This window comes from Vombatus ursinus, unplaced genomic scaffold, assembly GCF_900497805.2.
Source record: "Vombatus ursinus unplaced genomic scaffold, bare-nosed wombat genome assembly UNPS02008961.1, whole genome shotgun sequence".
In the NCBI taxonomy this organism is placed as follows: domain Eukaryota; kingdom Metazoa; phylum Chordata; class Mammalia; order Diprotodontia; family Vombatidae; genus Vombatus; species Vombatus ursinus.
The window spans coordinates 8,844,007-8,864,716 of NW_020948739.1; the positions used below are offsets into that span (position 1 = coordinate 8,844,007).

Here is a 20,710-nt window from a genome sequence, read left to right on the forward strand (position 1 = left end):
CCTATATTCCTAAATAACAGAATATTCTCAGTCTCCCAATATTTCAGTGAAAATAAGCACATAAATAGTAAATGTGATGCTTCCAGTCTTGATTCTCAAATATCCCAGAAGCCTATTTTTTCTCTGACACCAGCCTCTGCATAAACCTTTCTTACTGCAACGCCAGGAGGCTTTTCCTCAGGCTAGTCTACTCCTCTACCAGGGACAATCCAATGATATCTGGATACTCAGTGGACACTTCACTATGTCTGAGATACGTATTAAAATTTATTTTTCATTGAAGGTACCATCTAGTGGAATTTATAAAAGGCAATTTTAATCATCTAATTATAAACTACTACCTATAATACTTTATAAGAGTTTTTAATAGAAAATTTTACAAATGACAAGGACATTCTATTTCTGATTATTGCAGTCTGTTTGTTGCTCTACCTTATCCAAGTTAATATTGTTTCTCATAATGAAGAGAACAATTAGAGACACACTAAAGCTTCCAGCTATAAATCTGCGATCCTATAGACTCTGCGCTCATTCTTCATACAAAAGTAGAATTTTCCTTCATAAAAGGAAAACCAACAACTTAATATTAACTATATCAACTTAATTTACTATGATGTAGCAATCTACTAATTTATTTATCTACTAACGTAAGGTAGTTCAGACCAACTGAGAGCAATTACCTTTCTTGACAGTAAGAGAAAAAAACATACTTTATGTTTCTGATTAACATAGCATTACTTTGATATCCATTCTCTGCCCCCAATTTAGATTTTTCCTCCTTCGGTAATGTATTTGTCAACAAAAAATTCCATATAAAATTTCCTTTGGATGACATTGGAAAGAGAGAAGGATTGCAATAGCAAGTTGACTTGGGATCAAATTCCCATTCTAGTTAGTCATCTGACCTTGAAGGAATCATTTTATTTTTCTGGGTCTGTTCCAAAGCCAACAAAATTGTGATATAACCTGTAATCCAAGCCTACCTTTAAAAAAAATTATGCTGCTTTCAATCAGTAAAAACCTGACTTCTTTTTTTCACCCGAACCTACAACTCCTCCCCCAATACCAAAAGAAAAATAAAACCCTTGTTACAAATATGCCAACTACTCAAGGAAAAAAAAATTCCACACTGGCCACGTTCAAACAATTTTATGTCTAATTCGGTGCTACATATCCTTCATCTCCATCAAGAGGTGGGTAGCATGTTTAATCATTAGTCCTCTGGAATTGTGGTTGGTCGTTACACTATTCAGAATTCTTTCAAGTTATCCCATCTGTCTACAATATGGATGAGTAGGTGGCACAGTGGATAGAGTGCTAGGTCTGAAATCAGGAAGACTCATCTTCCTGAGTTCAAATCCAGCCTCAGATACTTACGAGCTGTGTGACTCTGAGCAAATCGCTTCACCCATTTGCTTCTGTTTCTTCATGTGTAAAATGAGTGGAGAAACAAATGGTAAACCACTCCAGTATTTTTGCCAAGAAAACCCCAAATGAGGTCACAAAGAGTTGGACACAACTGAACAACAACAAAAAGTCTGCAATATTGTTGTCTCTGTAAAAACTGTTCTCCAAGTTTTCCTACTTTTGTACAAATCCATATCCTTCATAATTTCATCATATTTATATGTCATCTCTTTTGACTCCTGTGTTTGAACACAGGTTTCTGGTCTTTTCATCAGGAATGCTTGGAAGTCTTCTATCTCATTAAAAATCCATTTTTTCAGCTGTAGAATTAAGCTCAGCTTTACTGGATAAATTATTTTTGGCTATAAATCTATCTATCTATCTAGCTATTCTTTTACCTTCTGGAATATGGTATTCCAAGCTCCCCAACTCATTTATAGTGGTGGCAAATAAATTATGTATGATCCTGATTGTGGATCAGAACTTAAATGCTTTCCTTCTGGCTACTTTCAGTATTTTTTTCTATGAGTTGGAAGCTCTTGAGTTTAGCCAACAAGTTATTGGGAGTTTTCCATTTAGGCGTTTCTTTTAAGGGTGTAACTGGTGAATGCCTTCTATTTCCACTTAGCCCTATGGTTCTAAGAGATCTGAGAAGTTTTCTTTAAAGATTTCTTGAAATGCAACGCCTAGGCTCATTTTGGTCATGAAACTCAGGTAATCCAATGATTCTTAAATTTTTTCTCCTTGATCTAATTTCCAGGTCAGCTGCTTTTCCTATGAGATAACTTATATTTTCTTCTAATTTTTTTAGTCTTTTGGCTTTGTTTTAGTATTTCTTGTTGTCTCAATGGCTTTTAATTGGTCTGTTCTAATTGCCAGGGAGTTTTTTGTACTTGGGCAAGGTTTTGTACCTTTTGTGCCAAGCTATTAATTCCCTTTCCATTTCTTTTTTTCCATAGTTATATTTTAAATTCTTTTTAAAAAATTCTTGATTCATGTCTTCCAGTTGAACTTGGACTCAAGCTGTGCTTTTCAACAAGTTTTTGCTTGTAGATGTTTTGAGGCCATTCTCATGTTCCAACTTTGTGTCTTGAGCATTCCTATCACCAAAAACAGCTTTATGACACAATTCTTTTTCTGTTCGCTCAATCTTTCAATCTCATTCTTGACTTTTGGACTTGATATTTCAGTACTCCTAAAGGGTGGTCTGATCCAGGGAAAAGTCAGATTGTTTCCCCCACCCTACCCCAGTCTAAGCTCTGTAAGTTCTTCACCTGAATTTGGGTCTGAGCAACAGTAGTTGCTGCTGGACTCAGCCACCATCAGTCATCTGGAAAGTTCTGGTTCAGTGATAGAACTATAAACTCAACTTTTGTTTGAGTTTCCTGCCTGGTTATTTCTCCGCAAATTTCAGATTGGGCTGGTGTCTTGGATTAATACTTCACTCTACTCTTGAGGGGTGGGCCATACTGTGAATGCTTGCTTTTGAACTTGTTCTTCTCACAGTACAACCTCTAGGGCCTGAGACTAGTTTGGGGTGCAGCAGTACAGGTCCTTTTGTCAATGTGCCGGGGATGTATGACCCAGAACTAGGCAGTGGGCAACAAAGCTGTCAGTTTGTACCTGTCCCTGTAACAGTGATCTGGTGTGGGTCTAGGACTCCCTTCCTGACCTGGTTCTCAGCCTCTTCTTGGATGTCAGTATGCTCTACATGTGTCACACTCTGCATCACGGCCCATCCCCAGTGTTTGCAGACTTCCTTGTCTGAATCCCTATGCTAACTTAGGTTGGAAAAATAACTCACTGTAACTTCTTGAATTTCCCCAATTAAGAGTCAGTCTAGTGCTCTAAATCTGCTTTTTTTGGGGGGTGGGGGGGTTCACTGCACTGCTTCCTCCTAATGCACCATCTTTGTTTTACCCTCTCTGATCTATGGATGCTTATAACATTATATATGCATGATAAGTTTATAGCATACTAAGAATTTGAAATTACTTTATAAACTATGAAATGACAAGGCATAGAACTGTCAGCTACTAGATAAGCTTCTTGAAAACTGAGATCATCCATTTTAAATTTGTTTCCTGAATACTTTTCATGGAGCAAGCACTTAATGACAATTTGCTAAATAAAAAATATTTTATTGGGAAAGAAGCAAGATAAAGTGAGGAAGAGCACTGACTCTAGATCCCAAGATTGCAGGCTGAGGTGCCAGTTCTGCCACCTCCTGCCTGTGTGATTGTGGGCAAGGGCTGGCATCTCTCTGGCCCTCAGCTTCCTCTTCTGTGAAATGGAATGTTCTGTGATAAGATCCCTTCCATCAATAAATATTTCTAAATAGATCTGCCATTCAGCGAGAACAAGAGAAAAAAAAATGAAAGGTAACAAGAAAACACATAAATTTTTATTACTTAGGTAGCCATAAAAATAATCCATCAAAACAGCAATTATCCATGAAAAAATTACCAATATACAAAAGTCCTCATCTTTGGAATTATATGAATGCTCTGATGCTGCTTCAACATCTTCCACCTCTCCTATGACTCTCTTATGTCATCTCTGGATACAGAATGACACTAAGGAGGTCCAAGTTCTTCAATAAATGATACTCATCTTTAGAACCTCAAGATAGAAGTACCTGGGCTGAACACTTTCAGGTAGGTCTTGTATTTGTTTTGGCAATATGTATTTATATGCATATTGTCTCCACAAAAAACCATAAATGCTTCTAGGACAGAATTAGCTTTGTATATTCAGCAACTAGTACAGAGCTTGACACAAGGCTGGCCATTAGGAAGTGTCTGTTGCTTAACTGATTCATAGTAGAAGGTGGCACTGATTACTGTCACAATAACAAGGTCAAGAGCGAACATTCATGTCATTTGAAAGTTATCAAAGCACTTTCTTGAATTTTCCTAGTTCAGGTATGTAAATATATTTCTTTAAAGTTACTTACTAAGAGACAACTTTCTGAGATAAGAAATGACTATAACAATATACATTTATTATAACTGTAGACATTCCCTTGGTTTCCCTATATAATTATCAATTGTAGCATAAACAATTTCATCATGAATGTAATTCTATTGTTTTCTCTTCCACAAAAGCCAAAATTAATCATTTATAGGACCAAATTAAGTTCCAATTCAAGGGAGGGAATAAGCATTTATATAGTACCTACTACCTCCCAGGTACTTTTTTTTTTACACAAATATTATCTATATATATATTATCTAATATTATTTTACAAAGATTATTGATCCTCACAATAACCCTGAGAGGTAGGTGTTATTATTATCCCTATTTTACAGCTGAATAAACTGAGGCAACCTCTAAGTAACTTGTCCAGGGTCATTTGAACTCAAGTCTTCCTGACTCAGGCCCAGCACTCTATCTATTGCACCACCAGCTGAGCACTTTGTACAGATGAATTACCAGCAGTAAGAACTACTTTGGACCAGAGGATCACAAGCTTAGGTCTAGATGGGACTGTAAGAGGACAGAGTAGGAAATGAGGCTACAGAGCAAAGGAAAGTAGAACACAAAAATATTTTTTACTAGATGATTACAATTTTATTATCAAATTTAGGAAAACAAGAAATATATGACTAATCCAATTCAGTAAGGGTTAAAACTTCTACTACGGGGACAGCTAGGTAGAGCAGTGGATAGAGCTCCAGCCTTGGAATCGGGAGGACCTGAGTTCAAATCTGACCTCAGACAGTTGACACTTACTAGCTGTGTGATCCTGGGCAAGTCACCTAACCCCAAATGCCTCACCAAAAAAAAGGCAAAAAAACAAAAAACAAACAAAAAAAAACCCCACCCAAAAAAACACACTTCTACTATGGGTTGTAGTGGATGCAAAATTTTGAAAAACTATCTTCCCAAGGGCTTTTCATTTCTTCAGAATTAGTCCTACGCTAAGTTATGGGTGATATAGATCTTATTAGTTATGATTATATTACTAAATTAGTTATATTCTTTGAAAGTAGAAAAAATCATAATTTGAATCTTTCCAAAATAATATCTATGAAAATAAGACATTAAGTTCATTCAACAAATGTCTTTTTTTTTTAATTAGCAAAACGGGGACAAATGCCACCATGCTAAGGAGATTAAGTTTGACAATTTCCCTATGTAAAAAAAAATTGTGGCAATTCATAATTTTTGGCAGAAATTAAGAAATATCCTCTTAAAAGGCAATTGTCCAAATATTTCTAAAAGTGAGTTTACATGTACAATATATTTGTATAATACTTTACCTTCTATGCTTTCCTTAAGACCTTTAAAAAGGAGTTTCACAAAAGCTTAGAGAATGCTTTATTCCTCAAAAAAGAGATGTCGGTAAAAGAGGTCATATTCACTTAAATTAAAGTGTACCTAAAGTCATTCAGGATTACTGAGAAGGCAAAAAAGCACTCAACATTTTTAGTTAAAACTTAAATAAAAGCCTCTCATTAAGATCTGGCAGAAGTCACATCTATCATGTGTAAGGCACTGTGCTAAGCAGAAGGAGAAAAACCATGTTCAAAATATCACATCAACATTAGCTGTGTTTTAAACATATTCAATACTCACTTTTCTTCTATCATTTTACATAAACACAACATTCAATCATATATTTTAATCATCTTTGAATCCATATGTTACTTTTCACACTCTCACTTTAACCTCTTTAGCCCACCATCTGTTTCCCAAAGTAGCAATTTTCTTTGACCTATCTCATTTAAATCTTAATTCCAATCTTATCTGATTCTTTATCAAGGTCTTTTTTCTTCCTATATTATTCATAATTCATTAAATTCCTCATCACTCAATATTTCTGATCATTTCCTCTATAATTCATTTACCCATAAAAACTATTAAATAATTTATCTTCAAGCCACAAAATTATAAAATTTATTTCAGTTTTCCAGAATTATTGTAATTTTTAAATGTTTTACTGCATTTTTAAGAATATTATTTAACAAATGTTTAGCATATTTAACTAAAATTCTTTATTATAAATCCATCTGTCTTTATTTTCTAATTTGGATAGTTTTATCTTTCATCAAGGAAAGATGTTTCAAATGAAAATGACCTGACGAGGAAAGCTTTATGTATAGAAATAATGTTAATAAAAGATTATTAATATTGGTTTATATATGACAGAGCTAAGATACTGGGGTCACTTGTTATTTTGCCTATAGTTTAAACCTTCAATAAAAATAGAAGGAGCTACTATATGGCATCTGAAAATGAAATTGTATATAAGACAGATGGTTAGAGTGAATCTGTTAAAGGAAAAAGAAAACAGGTAAAACTTTCCTTTATTTGTGGTTCAAATTGTGGAAATAACAGAATATCAGCTGTAGAATTTTAGAATGCTCAATTAACAAATCCAAAATGGCTATAAGATTTGGATAATAAGAAGAAATTAATGACTGGCTTGATTCCCATATTAAAAAGTTAAAATGGTGGGCACACAGATCTTATCATTATGCCTTAAAATCATCCTTTTGGTCATCAGTCAAACACTGATCCCTTTTAAAAGTTTTAATAATACTGACAATACTGTTGACCAGCCTGATTAATAGCAATTCTACATATACTGTTAGTTTATATCTAAATAATCCAGAATAATTAAACATGAGATCCCTGCCTAGACCTCTAATCAGTAAGTTTCCTCAATACCTAGTTAGACCACTACTGGCTATAAGTGTTCTTTATGCATAGAGTAAAACAGTTTATATGTGTATAGACACATACAAGACTATGATACAAACAAAAAGCAGCCTCAATCCTATCAAAACTTACCCAAGGGTGTTGCCTGCCAGTCTGCCCAGAGTTTCAGAACCAGACAGAAACCATGGGGAGTCACTAGTCCTGCCTGGCCTGGATGTCCTTCCTGCCCCTGAGCCACTGCTCAACTTTGAACTGAAAATAAAAGATGGTAGATCAGTCACAAAACAATCCCAAAAGGATTAGGAACAAAACCTGGAATCCCAGGTCTCAATTCTCAGGGACTTATTCTGGTAACATACCAGCTTAAGCAACACCCTTGGGGAATATTCCATGCTAATCTAACTAAAATACTAAAATTTTAACTGGAAATTAGAAGACAGAGTTGACATGTTTTATTCACATTAGCAATCCATTCTGTTCTCACTGCAAAAATGTTCAACAATGTAATTACAAATAAATGTTAAACATAACATTTAAGGTTAATTGTCTGATATTTAGCAAAATAATAAACAAGACATCATCCACCAGTTTTTGAGCACCCAAATTTAGGGTTCATTTAAGCAGTCCAACTATAGTCAAATCAGTTCTATTTGTTGTTATAAACATTAAGGCAAAATTTTAATGTGACCTACAAAGTCAATCCAGCCAAAATAGACTCATATCAAAAAAAAGTCTATTTTAGAGCCTATTACAAACTTCAAAGCATTCCATCCAGAAAGTTATTCCGACTAAATCAAGCGATTCTCTGCTGATTTTAATTTTATGATAGATGCATAATTTTGTTGAAAATGAAAAATATAATTAAACTATACCCGTTAAGATATAATGCCTTACTTTCAGTTATGGGGACACAAAAACAAAGGCTATTAAAAGTAAGTTACTTAAAGTTTAAACATATATTAAGTAGAAAGGATGTATAGCCTTACCCATCATTATTATCAGGTTTACCCAATTCTAATCTGTCTGGCTGCACTGAAAAACCAATCCTGCAGACTCTACCATCCTAAAATAGAGAGAGAGAAATGAAGTATTCAAAACAGAAGAGTCAATATATAAATATTCCTTCAAATATAGGTCTATCCTGGCCCCTAAAATGAGCAAGCACTCTGTGAGAATACCTGCCCACTCCCCAAAAAAGAACATCCTTAACCCCAAAGGATCTTATGTACTTAAGAAATAATGAACATATATGAAATTACAGGAGAAAAATCCCAAACTCTTTTTAAGTTCTGTAGAAATTCATAGAAAGAAAAAAAGACAAGGAATAAGAAGCTCTGAAAAAATGTGACCATGGGAAATCATTTAATTTCTCTAGGCCTCAGTTTCCCGATTTGTAAAATGAGGTGCCAGAAACATATCTCCAGGCCCTTTTTCAGCTCTAAAATTTTATGTCTTTAATTGAGTAAAGTGTGGGGAGCAGTAATGAAGGACCCCAGACAAGCTTAATCTTATTGGACAATTGTGACTTTTACTAGGTAACATGGAGATAATATTAAATAATTACATAGATTATTTTAATACTTTTACTTCAACAAATTAATATTTACCTCAAGAAGAAATGCAGCATGATTTGGTCCCACCACACACTGTTTAATAGTAGCCTGTTCCAATACATTCAATGGAGGGTGACTGAAAAATTAAAAGCAAATAAATTTCAAGCTAGGAGAGCAGGGAAGGGTATGTAGAAAAAAAGCATAAAGACTTGAATTGGCATCCAAACTTACTAAAATTTGTATATCAACTAAGATATGTTTATATATTAGTTAAGATACTCCTTTAATTATTAATATTGATGAAGTCAATATACACAACATCGCAGGCTTCACTTGTATAAGCAGGACCCATGGAATCAAATGACCAAACTTCTAAGATCAACGCCTATATAATAAATGTTTCATAACTGCTAGTTAAACTTGAACTGGTATAACATGAACTTAACAGAACATGAACTGATTAAGTTAAGGAAATCTAGAAAGCATGCTACTGTGGCTTTTTGACATGGAAGAGAAAATATTTTTCTAAATATAAAAAGCATCTAAAAAGTCTTACCTGTTTAAATTATATTTGTTCAACTTCTCTGACACTTCCCGTAACCTGGTAAAAACAAACAAACTTCTATGATGAATATGTCAAATAAAAAGCTTACTACATGAAAACAGTAGAATATTCCCATTTGACAGGTAGATCTTATCCATTATTCCAATGACAACTATTGCGGTAGAACAAACAGGCTCATCATTAAGGCATCACTGATGAGTCATTGTAAAACAACTTTTTGTTCCATAAAGACAATCACTAGTTGGACTCTCTGTTCCTTCTATCACTGCAGATAAAACCTTTTTTCAAATCCTACCACCAATCCTTTAGTGCAATAGCAACACATGCCAGGTCAATTATTTCTCCTTAACAACAAAAGGTGCTTCTCTCTAGGTATGCCTGTCATAATAAGATTTAGAATGGAATGAAAAGAAAGAGGAAGGAGTTATGGACATTTTTGAAATGCGGATCTGATCTAGAACAAGGAGGAATGGACTTAAAAAAATTAGGAGTTCTGGTCTAGGCTCCTCAGCTTACCAACCTTATGATTGTAAATAAGTTACTTAAAATCATAGGCTCAGTTTCCTCACTTGATAAATCAGGACACTTCTGATCTATGTGCCTTACAGTTTCCATGAATATTTAAAACAATGTCATGTTTTAACTCAGTATAAGAATGTTAACATAAATAAATTATATTTTTAAGGCTATGATTTCATTAAAGTAGTCCACTTTATTCTTACATTTAGCTTAGTATAAGTTACAAACTTCCTATGAAAATTCAGTTGCCTTTATCAATATGGGGGTGGGGATGACAAAATAAGGGTTCCATCCAAAAAATAGAAAACAAAAGGAAATTTTTTGACTTCAGGTAACCAATCTACCATAGTCTCAATCAATTAATTTATATGAATATATTAAGCACCTACTATGTACCAGAGACTGTGCTAGATATACTGGTGATACAAAAACAGGCATTTCTGGATTTAAAAACAACTCTTTATCTATTTATGACTATCTCTTTAATTTATGACTATCTATTTAACATTGGCCTAAGTGACTGTGTTGACACAAAATAAATACAAAGAACTAAGTGAAGTTGTGAATATTAACAGATGATGGGAGAGACAGTTCAATGTACATGTTCCTACTTGAGCTGAGCTTTGAGGGAATCTAGGAGTTCCAAGAGGAGATACTGAAGAACGGTCAAATAAATCAATGATCAATTCTCAATTATCCTATAATTGTTGGGCAGAAGCCAATTTATGGTGAAAAATTTGCCAAAAATCTATGTGTGAGCACACTCTTCTTGATAATCTCCTCTAAGTTTTTGTGGCACTGATATTTCCTGGTCCTTCTACTTTCTACCTCTGACTACTCCCTTTCAATCTCCTTTGCTGGCTAACCATGGGTATCTCCCAAAGCTCTGTCCTGGCCCTCTTCTTTTCTTACAATATACTATTTTGCTTTATCTCAATAGCTGCTATGGATTCAATTTGACTGATTGATAGATACCTATAGCTATATAGGTACAGATAACTTCCAGATCCTATTTGACTAGTTCTAACCTATTTCCTGACCTCAAGTCTCACATCTCCAACTACCTACTGGACATCTTGATCTGGATGTTTCCCAGATGATGTGAATTCACTATGTCCGAAATTGAACCTTCTCATCTTCCAAATTTCCCTATTACAATCAAAGATACCACCTCACATCCTCTCAGTTATCCAGGCTCACAACTTAGGTGCTATCCTCAATTTCTGGCTCTACTCTCCCACCCTGTCCCCTCACAGTCAATCTACTGTCAAGTCTTGTCAATTCTACCCTCATAATATCTTTATTACATGAGCCTTCTCTCCTGTGACATTGCCATCATTCTGGTACAAGCCCTTATCACCTCATGTCTGGTCTATTGCCAATAGTCGGCTGATTGGTCTCCCTGCTTCAAGTCTCCCTTCACTCCAGTAAATCTTCTACTCAGCTATCACTGATTTTCCTAAAGTGAAAGCATGACCCCACCCCCATCACCCTTCTCCCTCCTACTCAAACTCCCATGGTTCCCAATTAACCCAAGATCAAATATACAATCCTCTGTTTGGCTTTTAAAACTCTCCATGATCTGACCCCTACTTTTCCAGTCTTCATATATCTCACACCCCTCACTCTCCCCGATACTCAGTGATTCTGTAAACACTGTCCTTGCTATTCCTCTCATATGACATTACTAGGCATTTTCACTGGCTGTCCACCCCAGAAATGCTTTCCCTACTCATCTCCACCTACTGATACCCTTTTAATTCTGAACTAAAATAGCCTCTTCTGGAAGAAACCTTTCTATATTCTTTCTTAATGTTAATATCTTCTTTCTGAGATTATGTCCAATTACACAGACACACAGACACACACCCTCCTCTTGTTGTACATAGCTGTTTGCATATTGTCTCCTCCAATAGACTGTGAGCCCCTTGCGGACAGGGACCATTTTTTTTCTCTTTGTATTTCTAGAGCTTAAGGGCTTGGCTCTTAAGTGTTTGCTGACTTGACCTGTGATCTTTGGTATAAAAAAGTCTATAGACTAGTTTTCTAAAACAGGGCCTTCCATTCAATTTGTTTTTTCTTGAAAAATAAATTCTGAAGTCAATAATGATTCTGTTGTCTTAAAGAAGATGATAAATATTCTATTATGCTGTTGCTTCTGATACATGGAATGAATGACCACAACATCTGGTCAATTTACAAAGATTAATTTTTCTCTCAAAATCAGGTATAGGCAGTTTGTAATGGATACCTCTATTTCTCCTGTATTTATCTGCACTATCTGCACAACACCACCACTGGCCTAGATGTTTTTATATCACTGCATTGGGGTTTTTTCTACAGTAGTAAAATAAACACTCAAAAGCCACTACAAACTTACAGGCACCCAAATGAAAATTGTTTTCTAGAAATTAAAGCTGTTTTTTGTTTTTTTGTTTTTTTTTACCAAATCCTAGCCAGGTAAATTGGATATTGGTGGCTCTAGCTATTATTTATTTTTCTTAGTAACTACTAATTAATCATAACCATATTTCAAATAGTATCAGCAGTGGCAGGGGGAAAGGTGGGAGAATCAGATGTGGACAGTGTATTAGAAAGTCAGGAGATTTGGGCTATAGTCTCAGCTACATAACTATGTTACCAAGTAACTATCTGGGGCCTCTGTGCCATCTGTAAAAGCAGTGGGACTAGATTATCTTTATGGTTCCTTGATAACTTCACGTTTATGATCCTGTAACTAGCAAAGGTATATGCCCTGAGCTGAAGCATTCTAGGTTTCTCAAAATGATATTTTCATGGCCTACAACACTTTAGATTTTTAAATTCATGAGAATCCTTGCACAAAGACTCAAAATTATGGGCAGCCAGGTAAGTCAGTCAATTAACATTTATTAAACACCTATTACACGCCAGTTACTGTGCTAAGCCCTAAGGATACAAAGAAAGGTAAAAGACAAATGTATTGACATCAACCTGACTATTCCCTAGGAGCTTGCCATTGGAAATATGAGATGGGAAGACAGGACCCCTGGCACAGGGAAGTAATATATGTCCATCAATTAGCAGGCATTTATCAAGCCCCTATTAGGTGCCAGACAGGTTAGGACACATGACCTCAAGGAGTTTACATTGTATTGGATACCTCTGGTAAATAAGTATAAAACACATTTAAGATAATAGTTAAGGATGTGGAGGGGGGTAGGAAGAGATCAAGAAAGGCCTCACCTGAAAGGTAGTATTCAAGCTGAGTTTTAAAGGAATCGGGAAAGGGGGGAGGGGAGTTGTAAGAAAAAAGGAGAGAGTGCATTACAATGCATCATAAATTCTTTCTCCCTCACTCCACATATTTAATCAGTTGCCAAATCTTGCCATTTCTATCGCTACAACATTTTTAACATTTGACTCCCTTTCTTTCTAGTATCACATCTACCATCTTAGTTCAGACCCTAATCACTTTCCTATTTCTGTGTAAAGTACCACCATCCTTCCAGGTTTCCCTAGTTATTACCTCGGTATCCTCAACTCTTCACTCTCCCTCACTCCACAAATCCAGTCAGTTGCCAATTCTTGTTTTGCCTACCTTCATAGGATCTCTCTCATTTGACTCTTTCATGACACTCACACAGCTACCACCCTACCTAATTCAGGCCCTTATCACCTCTCACCTAGATTACTGCAATAGCCTCCTAATTGTTCTCTGCAACTGCCATCCAGCCAAACTTGCCCCTATCTGTTCCTCCCTCATATCTGTGCTTGTGCACAGATGCCATCCCTCTACTCCTGTAATGCAATCCCCTGTTCACCCACGCCTCAAGGAGCTTCTGTCTTCCTTCAAGACAAAGCTCAAGCACAACATGAAGCCTTTCCCAATTCCCCAAATACAATGGCCTGCCCTCCTTTGCACTGATTTGTATTTGTTCCCTTTAAATGAATTCTATATGCTTAGATGTGTACTTTTTGTCTCTCCCAGTGGAGTATAAATTCCTTAAAAATAAAAACTGCTGAACTCTTTGTACTCATATTCCCCAAGACCTAACTATGTACTAGCATATGCCTAGCACACAAATGTGTTGTAAATGCTTGTTGATTGCTTCTATTTGAACTTAAATTTACCCCTCTGCTTTTATACTGAATTCAAATTTTTTATCCCAGAATACTGAACCTGCAAATACTGAACCTGCAAATGCAACGACTAAAATCTCTCCTAGTAACATTTCTATAGAACTATAGAAAAAAGAAGAGTGTTAGTTTGATAAGATGATTTTCAAAATGTTAGTTAAGTGTGATATCTATGCCCAACTAAATTCCTGAATAAACTAAATGCATGGTCTAAGAGTATTTAGAAAGTGGAACTGATGGATCTCGAGAAATTATATAGGTTCACTAAAAACAAGTTAAATCAAAATAAGTTAAGTTTCCTTTTTTGATATGCTTATTAGACAAGTGAAACAGGAAAATATTATAAATATAATTTATCTGGATTTCAGCAAGTCATCTGATAAAATTCTCCCATGATATCTTTGTAGGAGTGCCTGGCATACAGTAGGCGCTTAATCAATGTCTGTTGAATTGAAAATGAAAGATATTGGATAGCAGTAGAGTTATACACAATCTTGGCGACACAAAGCAATCTTAATAAAATGTTATGATTACTGTATTAAATATCAACTTGAAAGACGGTATCAGGTAGCATACGACTCAAGTCTGTGCTTGGTTTTGTGGACTGTTAATTATTTCCTCTGTATGGATGATTACCTAAAACACATTTACCAAAAATGTAGATGACACAAAACTGGGGGAAAAAATAGATAATATATTAGATGATACAATAGGAGTTCAAAACAAACAGAAAACACTGGATATCAAAACCAGTGAAATGATATCTAATAATGGCAAAAGTAAAAACTTGCAATTAAGGGGCAACAATTCAACTGCTCAGGGCAGCTAGACGGTGCAATGGATACAGCCTTGGAGTCAGGACAACCTAAGCTCATATCGGGCCTCAGACAGTTAACACTCACCAGCTGTGTGTGACCCTGGGCAACTCACTTAACCCCATCGTCTAGCCAAAAATAAATAAACAATTCAACTGCTCAAGTCCAGAAGGGAAATGTTAGTTAAAAGCAGTAGTAAGAACTACTTCAAGTAGTAAGAACTGAAGAATTGTATAATCTGATTTAAGACTTAAAATGTGTCAAAGTGAATGCCATTATTAGGTTGTCTTAACAGAAGTATAATGTTGACAACAAGGACCCACTGAATGGTCAAATCTCAAAAGGACTATTCAGCAGTGAACAATGATCTTAATTTGGACACCATCAAACCTGGATCACCATGAAGGGACTCAAAATCCTGACATACGTAGGATTTGTTTAATGAACTTGGCATGGTTAACCCAGGGAAAAAGGACATGGTAGTAGTTTTCACATTTTTTTTTAAAGAACTATTATGTAATAATTTAACTCATTTCATGTAGATTCAGCAGGCAGAAGTTAAAATATTTTGTAAACATAATAACATTGAGTATATCAAAAATGTAAAAGTATGCCTCATGAACAGTCTGCCACCATAAGTTTTCAAGCAAACACAGAATAAATTATTGGGATGCTGTCAGGAATCCTACACAGAGTAGGTGCATTAGGGCTAGCTGACTTCTAAGGTCTTTTCCTACTTTAAGATTCTAAATAAATGAAATAAAAATGTATCTTAATGTTGAATACACATTAGTTTTCAATATTCACTTCCATAAGATTTTGAGTTTTAAATTTTCTCCCCCACTTTCTCCTCCTCCCTCCCCAAGATGGCGCGCAATCTAATACAGGCTCTACATACACATTCCTATTAAACATATTTTCACATTAGTCATGTTGTAAATTAAAATTAGAACCAATAGGAGGAACCACAAGAATAAACAAAACAAAACAAAACAGAAGAAAAAAGTATGCTTCCATCTGCATTTAGACTCCATAGTTCCTTCTCTGAAAGTGGATAGCATTTTCCATCATGAGTCTTTGGGAAACGTATTAGATCCTTGCATGGCTGAGAAGAGCTAAGTAAGTCTATCAAAGTTAGTCACCGCATAATGTGGCTGTTACTGTGTACAACATTCTCCTGGTTCTGCTCATTTCACTCAGCATCAGTCCATACAAGTCTTACCAGGTTTTTCTGAAGTCTGCCTGCTCATCATCTGTTATAGTACAATAGCTGTTGAATACATTTCTAACAGACATTGCACATCTATGTGAAAAACCTCTGAATACAACAATCTTAAGCCCTGCTTAAATACCTATCATCCTATAAAACTAAACTTCTGAAGTCTCAGGGATATTAATTTGGATAAACTGTTCCTTGTGTATTAGTTTAAAAAGTCCTCAATGAGTATAAGAAGGAAATTTCTTAAGCATAAAAGAAGTAAACTATAGAATGGGAAGTTGCTTACATTAGCAATGAAAATTATAGAGTCACTAAAGTCCTGACACCATATTCATTTTAATCTCTAAGTTAATCATCATCTGTAAGTATTTATATTATATGGCACTCATCAATTTAAAAGAACCTTATCCACACACTTAAAATGCCCTAAATTATGAACTGTTTCCCTAGCAGCAGCTTTTAGAAAGGTCTCCTATATATACAAAAGGAAAATTTAAAAAAAAATTTTTAAAGTACAATAGGCCAGCCAAATACCATTTCACAGTATATTTCTGCACGCAGTTATAATGGAAAATAACATGAGGAGATGAATTTTGCTGCAAAAAGCCTCAGTTCTGTATTTAATCTCATTCAAGTACAATCAATAAAGTATTAAGGTAGTTGGATAGGTTAGCATTAAGCTTCTAACAATGTTCAGTACTTCCACAAAGATTTATTATTTTGTGGACAGACTAAATAATCAATAATATCCCTTTAAAATTTTAAGTTATTTTATAAGGCTAGAGAGATAAGAAAACACTCAAGTGATTAGGGGCAGAGAAAATAAGGCGTAAAAGTATTTGGAATGAAATTATTTCACCAGAACACAAGACCCCATTTAACATCCGAAAATATTCTCTCAAAGCTGACTTGAAGCCTACAACTTTTTCTTCTCCAAATCACAGAAATGGTGAAAAGACATACGTGGCTGAACCTTCATCATATGGAATAGTCTTGAAAAAGTACACTCACATAATTTTGTAAATGGAATCAGTGAAACTGACTTACATTATCATTTCAAAGATGCTTTGTTTAGTTTCAAGATTCTCTGTTCCCCTATCACATTATCAATTAGTATCAAGTTCATACAAAGTAAAATGTAAAGCAATAGGACTTGTAGAGTGCATCCTTCCAGGCTATGACCTAAAAGACTAGCCAAAAGCCCCAACTCTTCAGAAAGGTAAAGAGGTAATGCATCTTGATGCATTCCTTCAAGAAAATGATTCTTATACTTTCACATGTGTGGCATTGAATCTTGATCACTTCAATGTGTCAAAAGGTTTCAACGAGTACAGTATATATCAGTGATCCCTAAACTTTTTTTTTTTTTTTGCTCATAGCCTACTATTATTCTCTGCTATGAGAAATTTGGGCAAATTGTATACAATTTATAACACTCATACATTTGTGCAAAGCCACTTATAAAGATAAGTTCCATATAATTCACAGCATATTCTGTGCCATGGCACATCATCTGAGAACCAATGACACACATAACAGACTATCTAGGCAGGCATCTAAGGGAGATCATTATCCTGTCCTGCTATGGTAGCAGTAATTAAAGTATCTTACTATTCAAAGACCTCTACAATGTCACCAACCACCACTCCAATCTTAGCTCACACTTCTCATGTAAACTAATGCCATGACCTCACCAAAATAAACTACCTGCTATTGCTCAAATAAACAAGTATATTGTAGTAGATTAGAAGAAACACAAGATTTGGTGCCAGAGGATCTGGTTTTGAAAACTAGCTGGTTTTTGTTCGACATCACATAGACAGAGAATTTAACCTCTAAGGGCCTGTGTAGTTCCTACTCATATGCCCTTTACTTTGCAAGGTCAGAACTTGTTCAGGGCAGTCTCAAGCTCCTACGCCATCCGACGTCACGTGCCTCTTACTCTCAAGGATGAATTTAGTATTTACACAATGCCCAGAGCACATGTTGTCTCCTTGAAACCTTCCATAATCTACCTCTCAATTATCTTTGCCTTTCATATTCTGGGTTTTTTTTTTTTTCCACAGCTATTGGGTATATGTTTTAATCACATCTAACAGACCGTAAACTTGGTGAACCTATTGTATTTTTAGATCTCACCACCACCACTCCAAAACCTAACAGAGTGCACAAATGATAACTGGACCTTAACAAATATTTGTTGTATAAGAAAAACGAGAAATGACAATGAATAGAAAAGTATCAGAAATCATTCTGATATGAAGTGCTTTATAAATGGAGTATAACAGCAAAAGACTTACAGGAACATAAGAACTTACTTCAAATTTATTCCATGTTGGTGGATTTTTGCACTTGTTCCAGTCAAGATAACCTACTTCCTACTCAAGTAATGTGCCAAAAAAGCAAAAAGATAATCTTGCTGATTTGGAATTAAACATTTCTTTAAAAAGTTATTAAAATATCTACATCCTTTGATCCTGAGATTCAACTTCTAAGCACATACCCTAAGAAGATCAAAGACAAAAAGAAAGGTCTTTAATAACACTTTTTATAATAAAAATAAAAACAAACTAGAGTCCCATCAATTAGAGATTGCACAAACCAAGTGTAATAGAATTGTTATTCAATGGCAAAATTATGACTCTGCCATTAGAAATGAAGAACATGAAGAATTCAAAGAAGCCTTAAACTGAAGACTTTTAAACTAAACAAAATTGACAGGGTTTACAACATAAATGTAAAGAACCAAAGGGGGGAAAAGCAACCCAATAAATAAACATCGTATGTATTTTAATTAATGGCAACCCTGATCCTGAAGTAAATTTACCTTCTCTTCTTTGCAGAGGTGTGGGGGGCTGTGACATACAAAACTGAACATATCGTCCACCTTGGTTAATGTAGTTTAGTTTTGCAGAACTACCTTTTTTTCACCTCTTTAAAAAAATTATTTGTTACAAGGGAAGGTTCACTAAGAAGGAGAAATACATTTGGACATTATACTGACATAAAAGTGAAAGGAATAAAATTAAGAACTGTAAAAGAAAAAACCATTAAAAAATTCATTACAGCAAATTCAACATTTCAGTAATACCTCATTAAGTGGACTAGAGCTAGAATTACAAAATATTCATGGTTAAGTTATTACCTTCAAGTAATACCTAACTACAACTAATAAAATAAAAGTAAAGGCTTTGGAGACTTAAATTTTACTCCTAATATTTTAATTAAACTAAACTCAGTCAAAAATGATCATGTTCCCAAATACAAATGGTTTCTCTCATCCTTTCTGACCGCTCTGTCAGATACCACTTGGTTAGGAGATTTGGGTTCTAATTCAAATTCTCACTAAATCACCATGGACGAGTAAACGAAAATCGCTGGACCTCAGTTTCTGTTATGTATTCTTGGAGGCGAGGAGCAGCAAAGTCAGACAATACATGCTCTTGAATATTCAGCTGAACTAAAAAAGACTTTATGAAGGGAGATACTATGTATCTCCAGAGAAAGAACTGATATGGAAATATGTATTGGTTCCCCATATATATGTGTCAAATGTTGGCCTTTTCTAATGCAGGGTTGGGAGACGGCTCAAAACTCAAAATACAACCAAAAATAAACAAAAAACATTTTTTAAAAATGTCCTCAAAAATTTCATAGTCGATGACTTTATTATCATACATCTTAAAAAAATCAATTGCAGACTCTTAAACTGTAAGGGACACGGACACCCCTTCTACAATGTCTTTGAAAAATGATCATCCGGTTGCTACATCAATACCTCCAGTAAAGGGGAATCACCTCCTAAGGTGATACATGCAATCTGGGGCACCTTCAATTGTCTGGAACATTTTCCTGAAATGGAGCTGAAATCTTACTGCTCCAAGTTCTGCCTCCAGGGCCAAACTGATGAGTCTGATCTCTCTCTTCTATATGACTGTCCTTAAAGCACTTTGATAGATACCATGCACCCCACATTCTCTTTTCTTCCATTCAAAACATTCCGAGGTCCTTCAACCAATCCTCATATGCCATGGTATCCAAAGACCCTCCTCACCTTCCTGGAAGACATTATTGCACAGAATTGGATTCATGTGTTAAAAGTCCAGGAAATTTAGTGGACTACATTTTCAAAATGAGAAGTCTGTGACAAGTTAACCATCTAAACTGATGGGATGTTATAGCTGGATTGAGAGGTATACTATCCAGAATGAGGAAAATGATAGTATTACTGTATATTGCCCTGGAGTCAGACCACATCTTGATTGTTGTGTTGAATTTTGAGTATTGTATTTCAGAAATGTTGTAGACAAACTAGGGCTACTCCTGGACCTTAACACATAAATTCAATCCAGTACAATAATCTCTTCCATATCCCATATCTATACAATTTGTGAAATCTGTGAAACCAAATTAAGAACTCTACAGTTATTTCTAATGAACTCAATGGATTCTGTCCATTCTTATAATGTGACAAGATCTTTTTGGATGGTTCTGCTATGCAATGTATTAATCTTAGATATGTACCTTAATGTTAGTGTTCACATGTAAGTGCTCCTTGAGGTAATAACTGTTTACAGTTTTTATTTATGATTTTTGACTAGTTTTCCCCTCTTAGTTCTGTGTTATCTAAAAACTTGATAAGCAGTCCATCTATGCCTTTATCTAAATTAATGATTAAACCATTAAAAATAAAAAGTCTGCCAAAGGCAGACTCCTAGAAGACCCTACTGAAATTTTCCCGTTAATCTGACACGTACCCATTAATGATAACTCTTTGAGTACAACAGTTCAACCAGCTCCAGATCTACATATGTGTGCTATTATCTAACTCACATCTCTTCGCCTT

At 35.1% G+C, this 20,710-nt stretch overlaps 1 protein-coding gene across 3 annotated transcripts in view; it reads right to left on the minus strand.

Annotated features, from left to right (window-relative positions):
- UBR5 (ubiquitin protein ligase E3 component n-recognin 5) overlaps positions 1-20,710 on the minus strand; it is a 176,449-nt gene that overhangs the window by 113,970 nt on the left and 41,769 nt on the right. For all 3 annotated transcript variants that reach the window (XM_027850037.1, XM_027850036.1, XM_027850035.1), the window contains exons 2-5: positions 9,184-9,228; positions 8,682-8,763; positions 8,061-8,137; positions 7,207-7,326 (exon numbers count right to left, since the gene is read on the minus strand). In XM_027850037.1, coding sequence (XP_027705838.1) covers positions 7,207-7,326; positions 8,061-8,137; positions 8,682-8,763; positions 9,184-9,228 — 324 coding nt within the window. The remainder of the gene's footprint in view (positions 1-7,206; positions 7,327-8,060; positions 8,138-8,681; positions 8,764-9,183; positions 9,229-20,710) is intronic.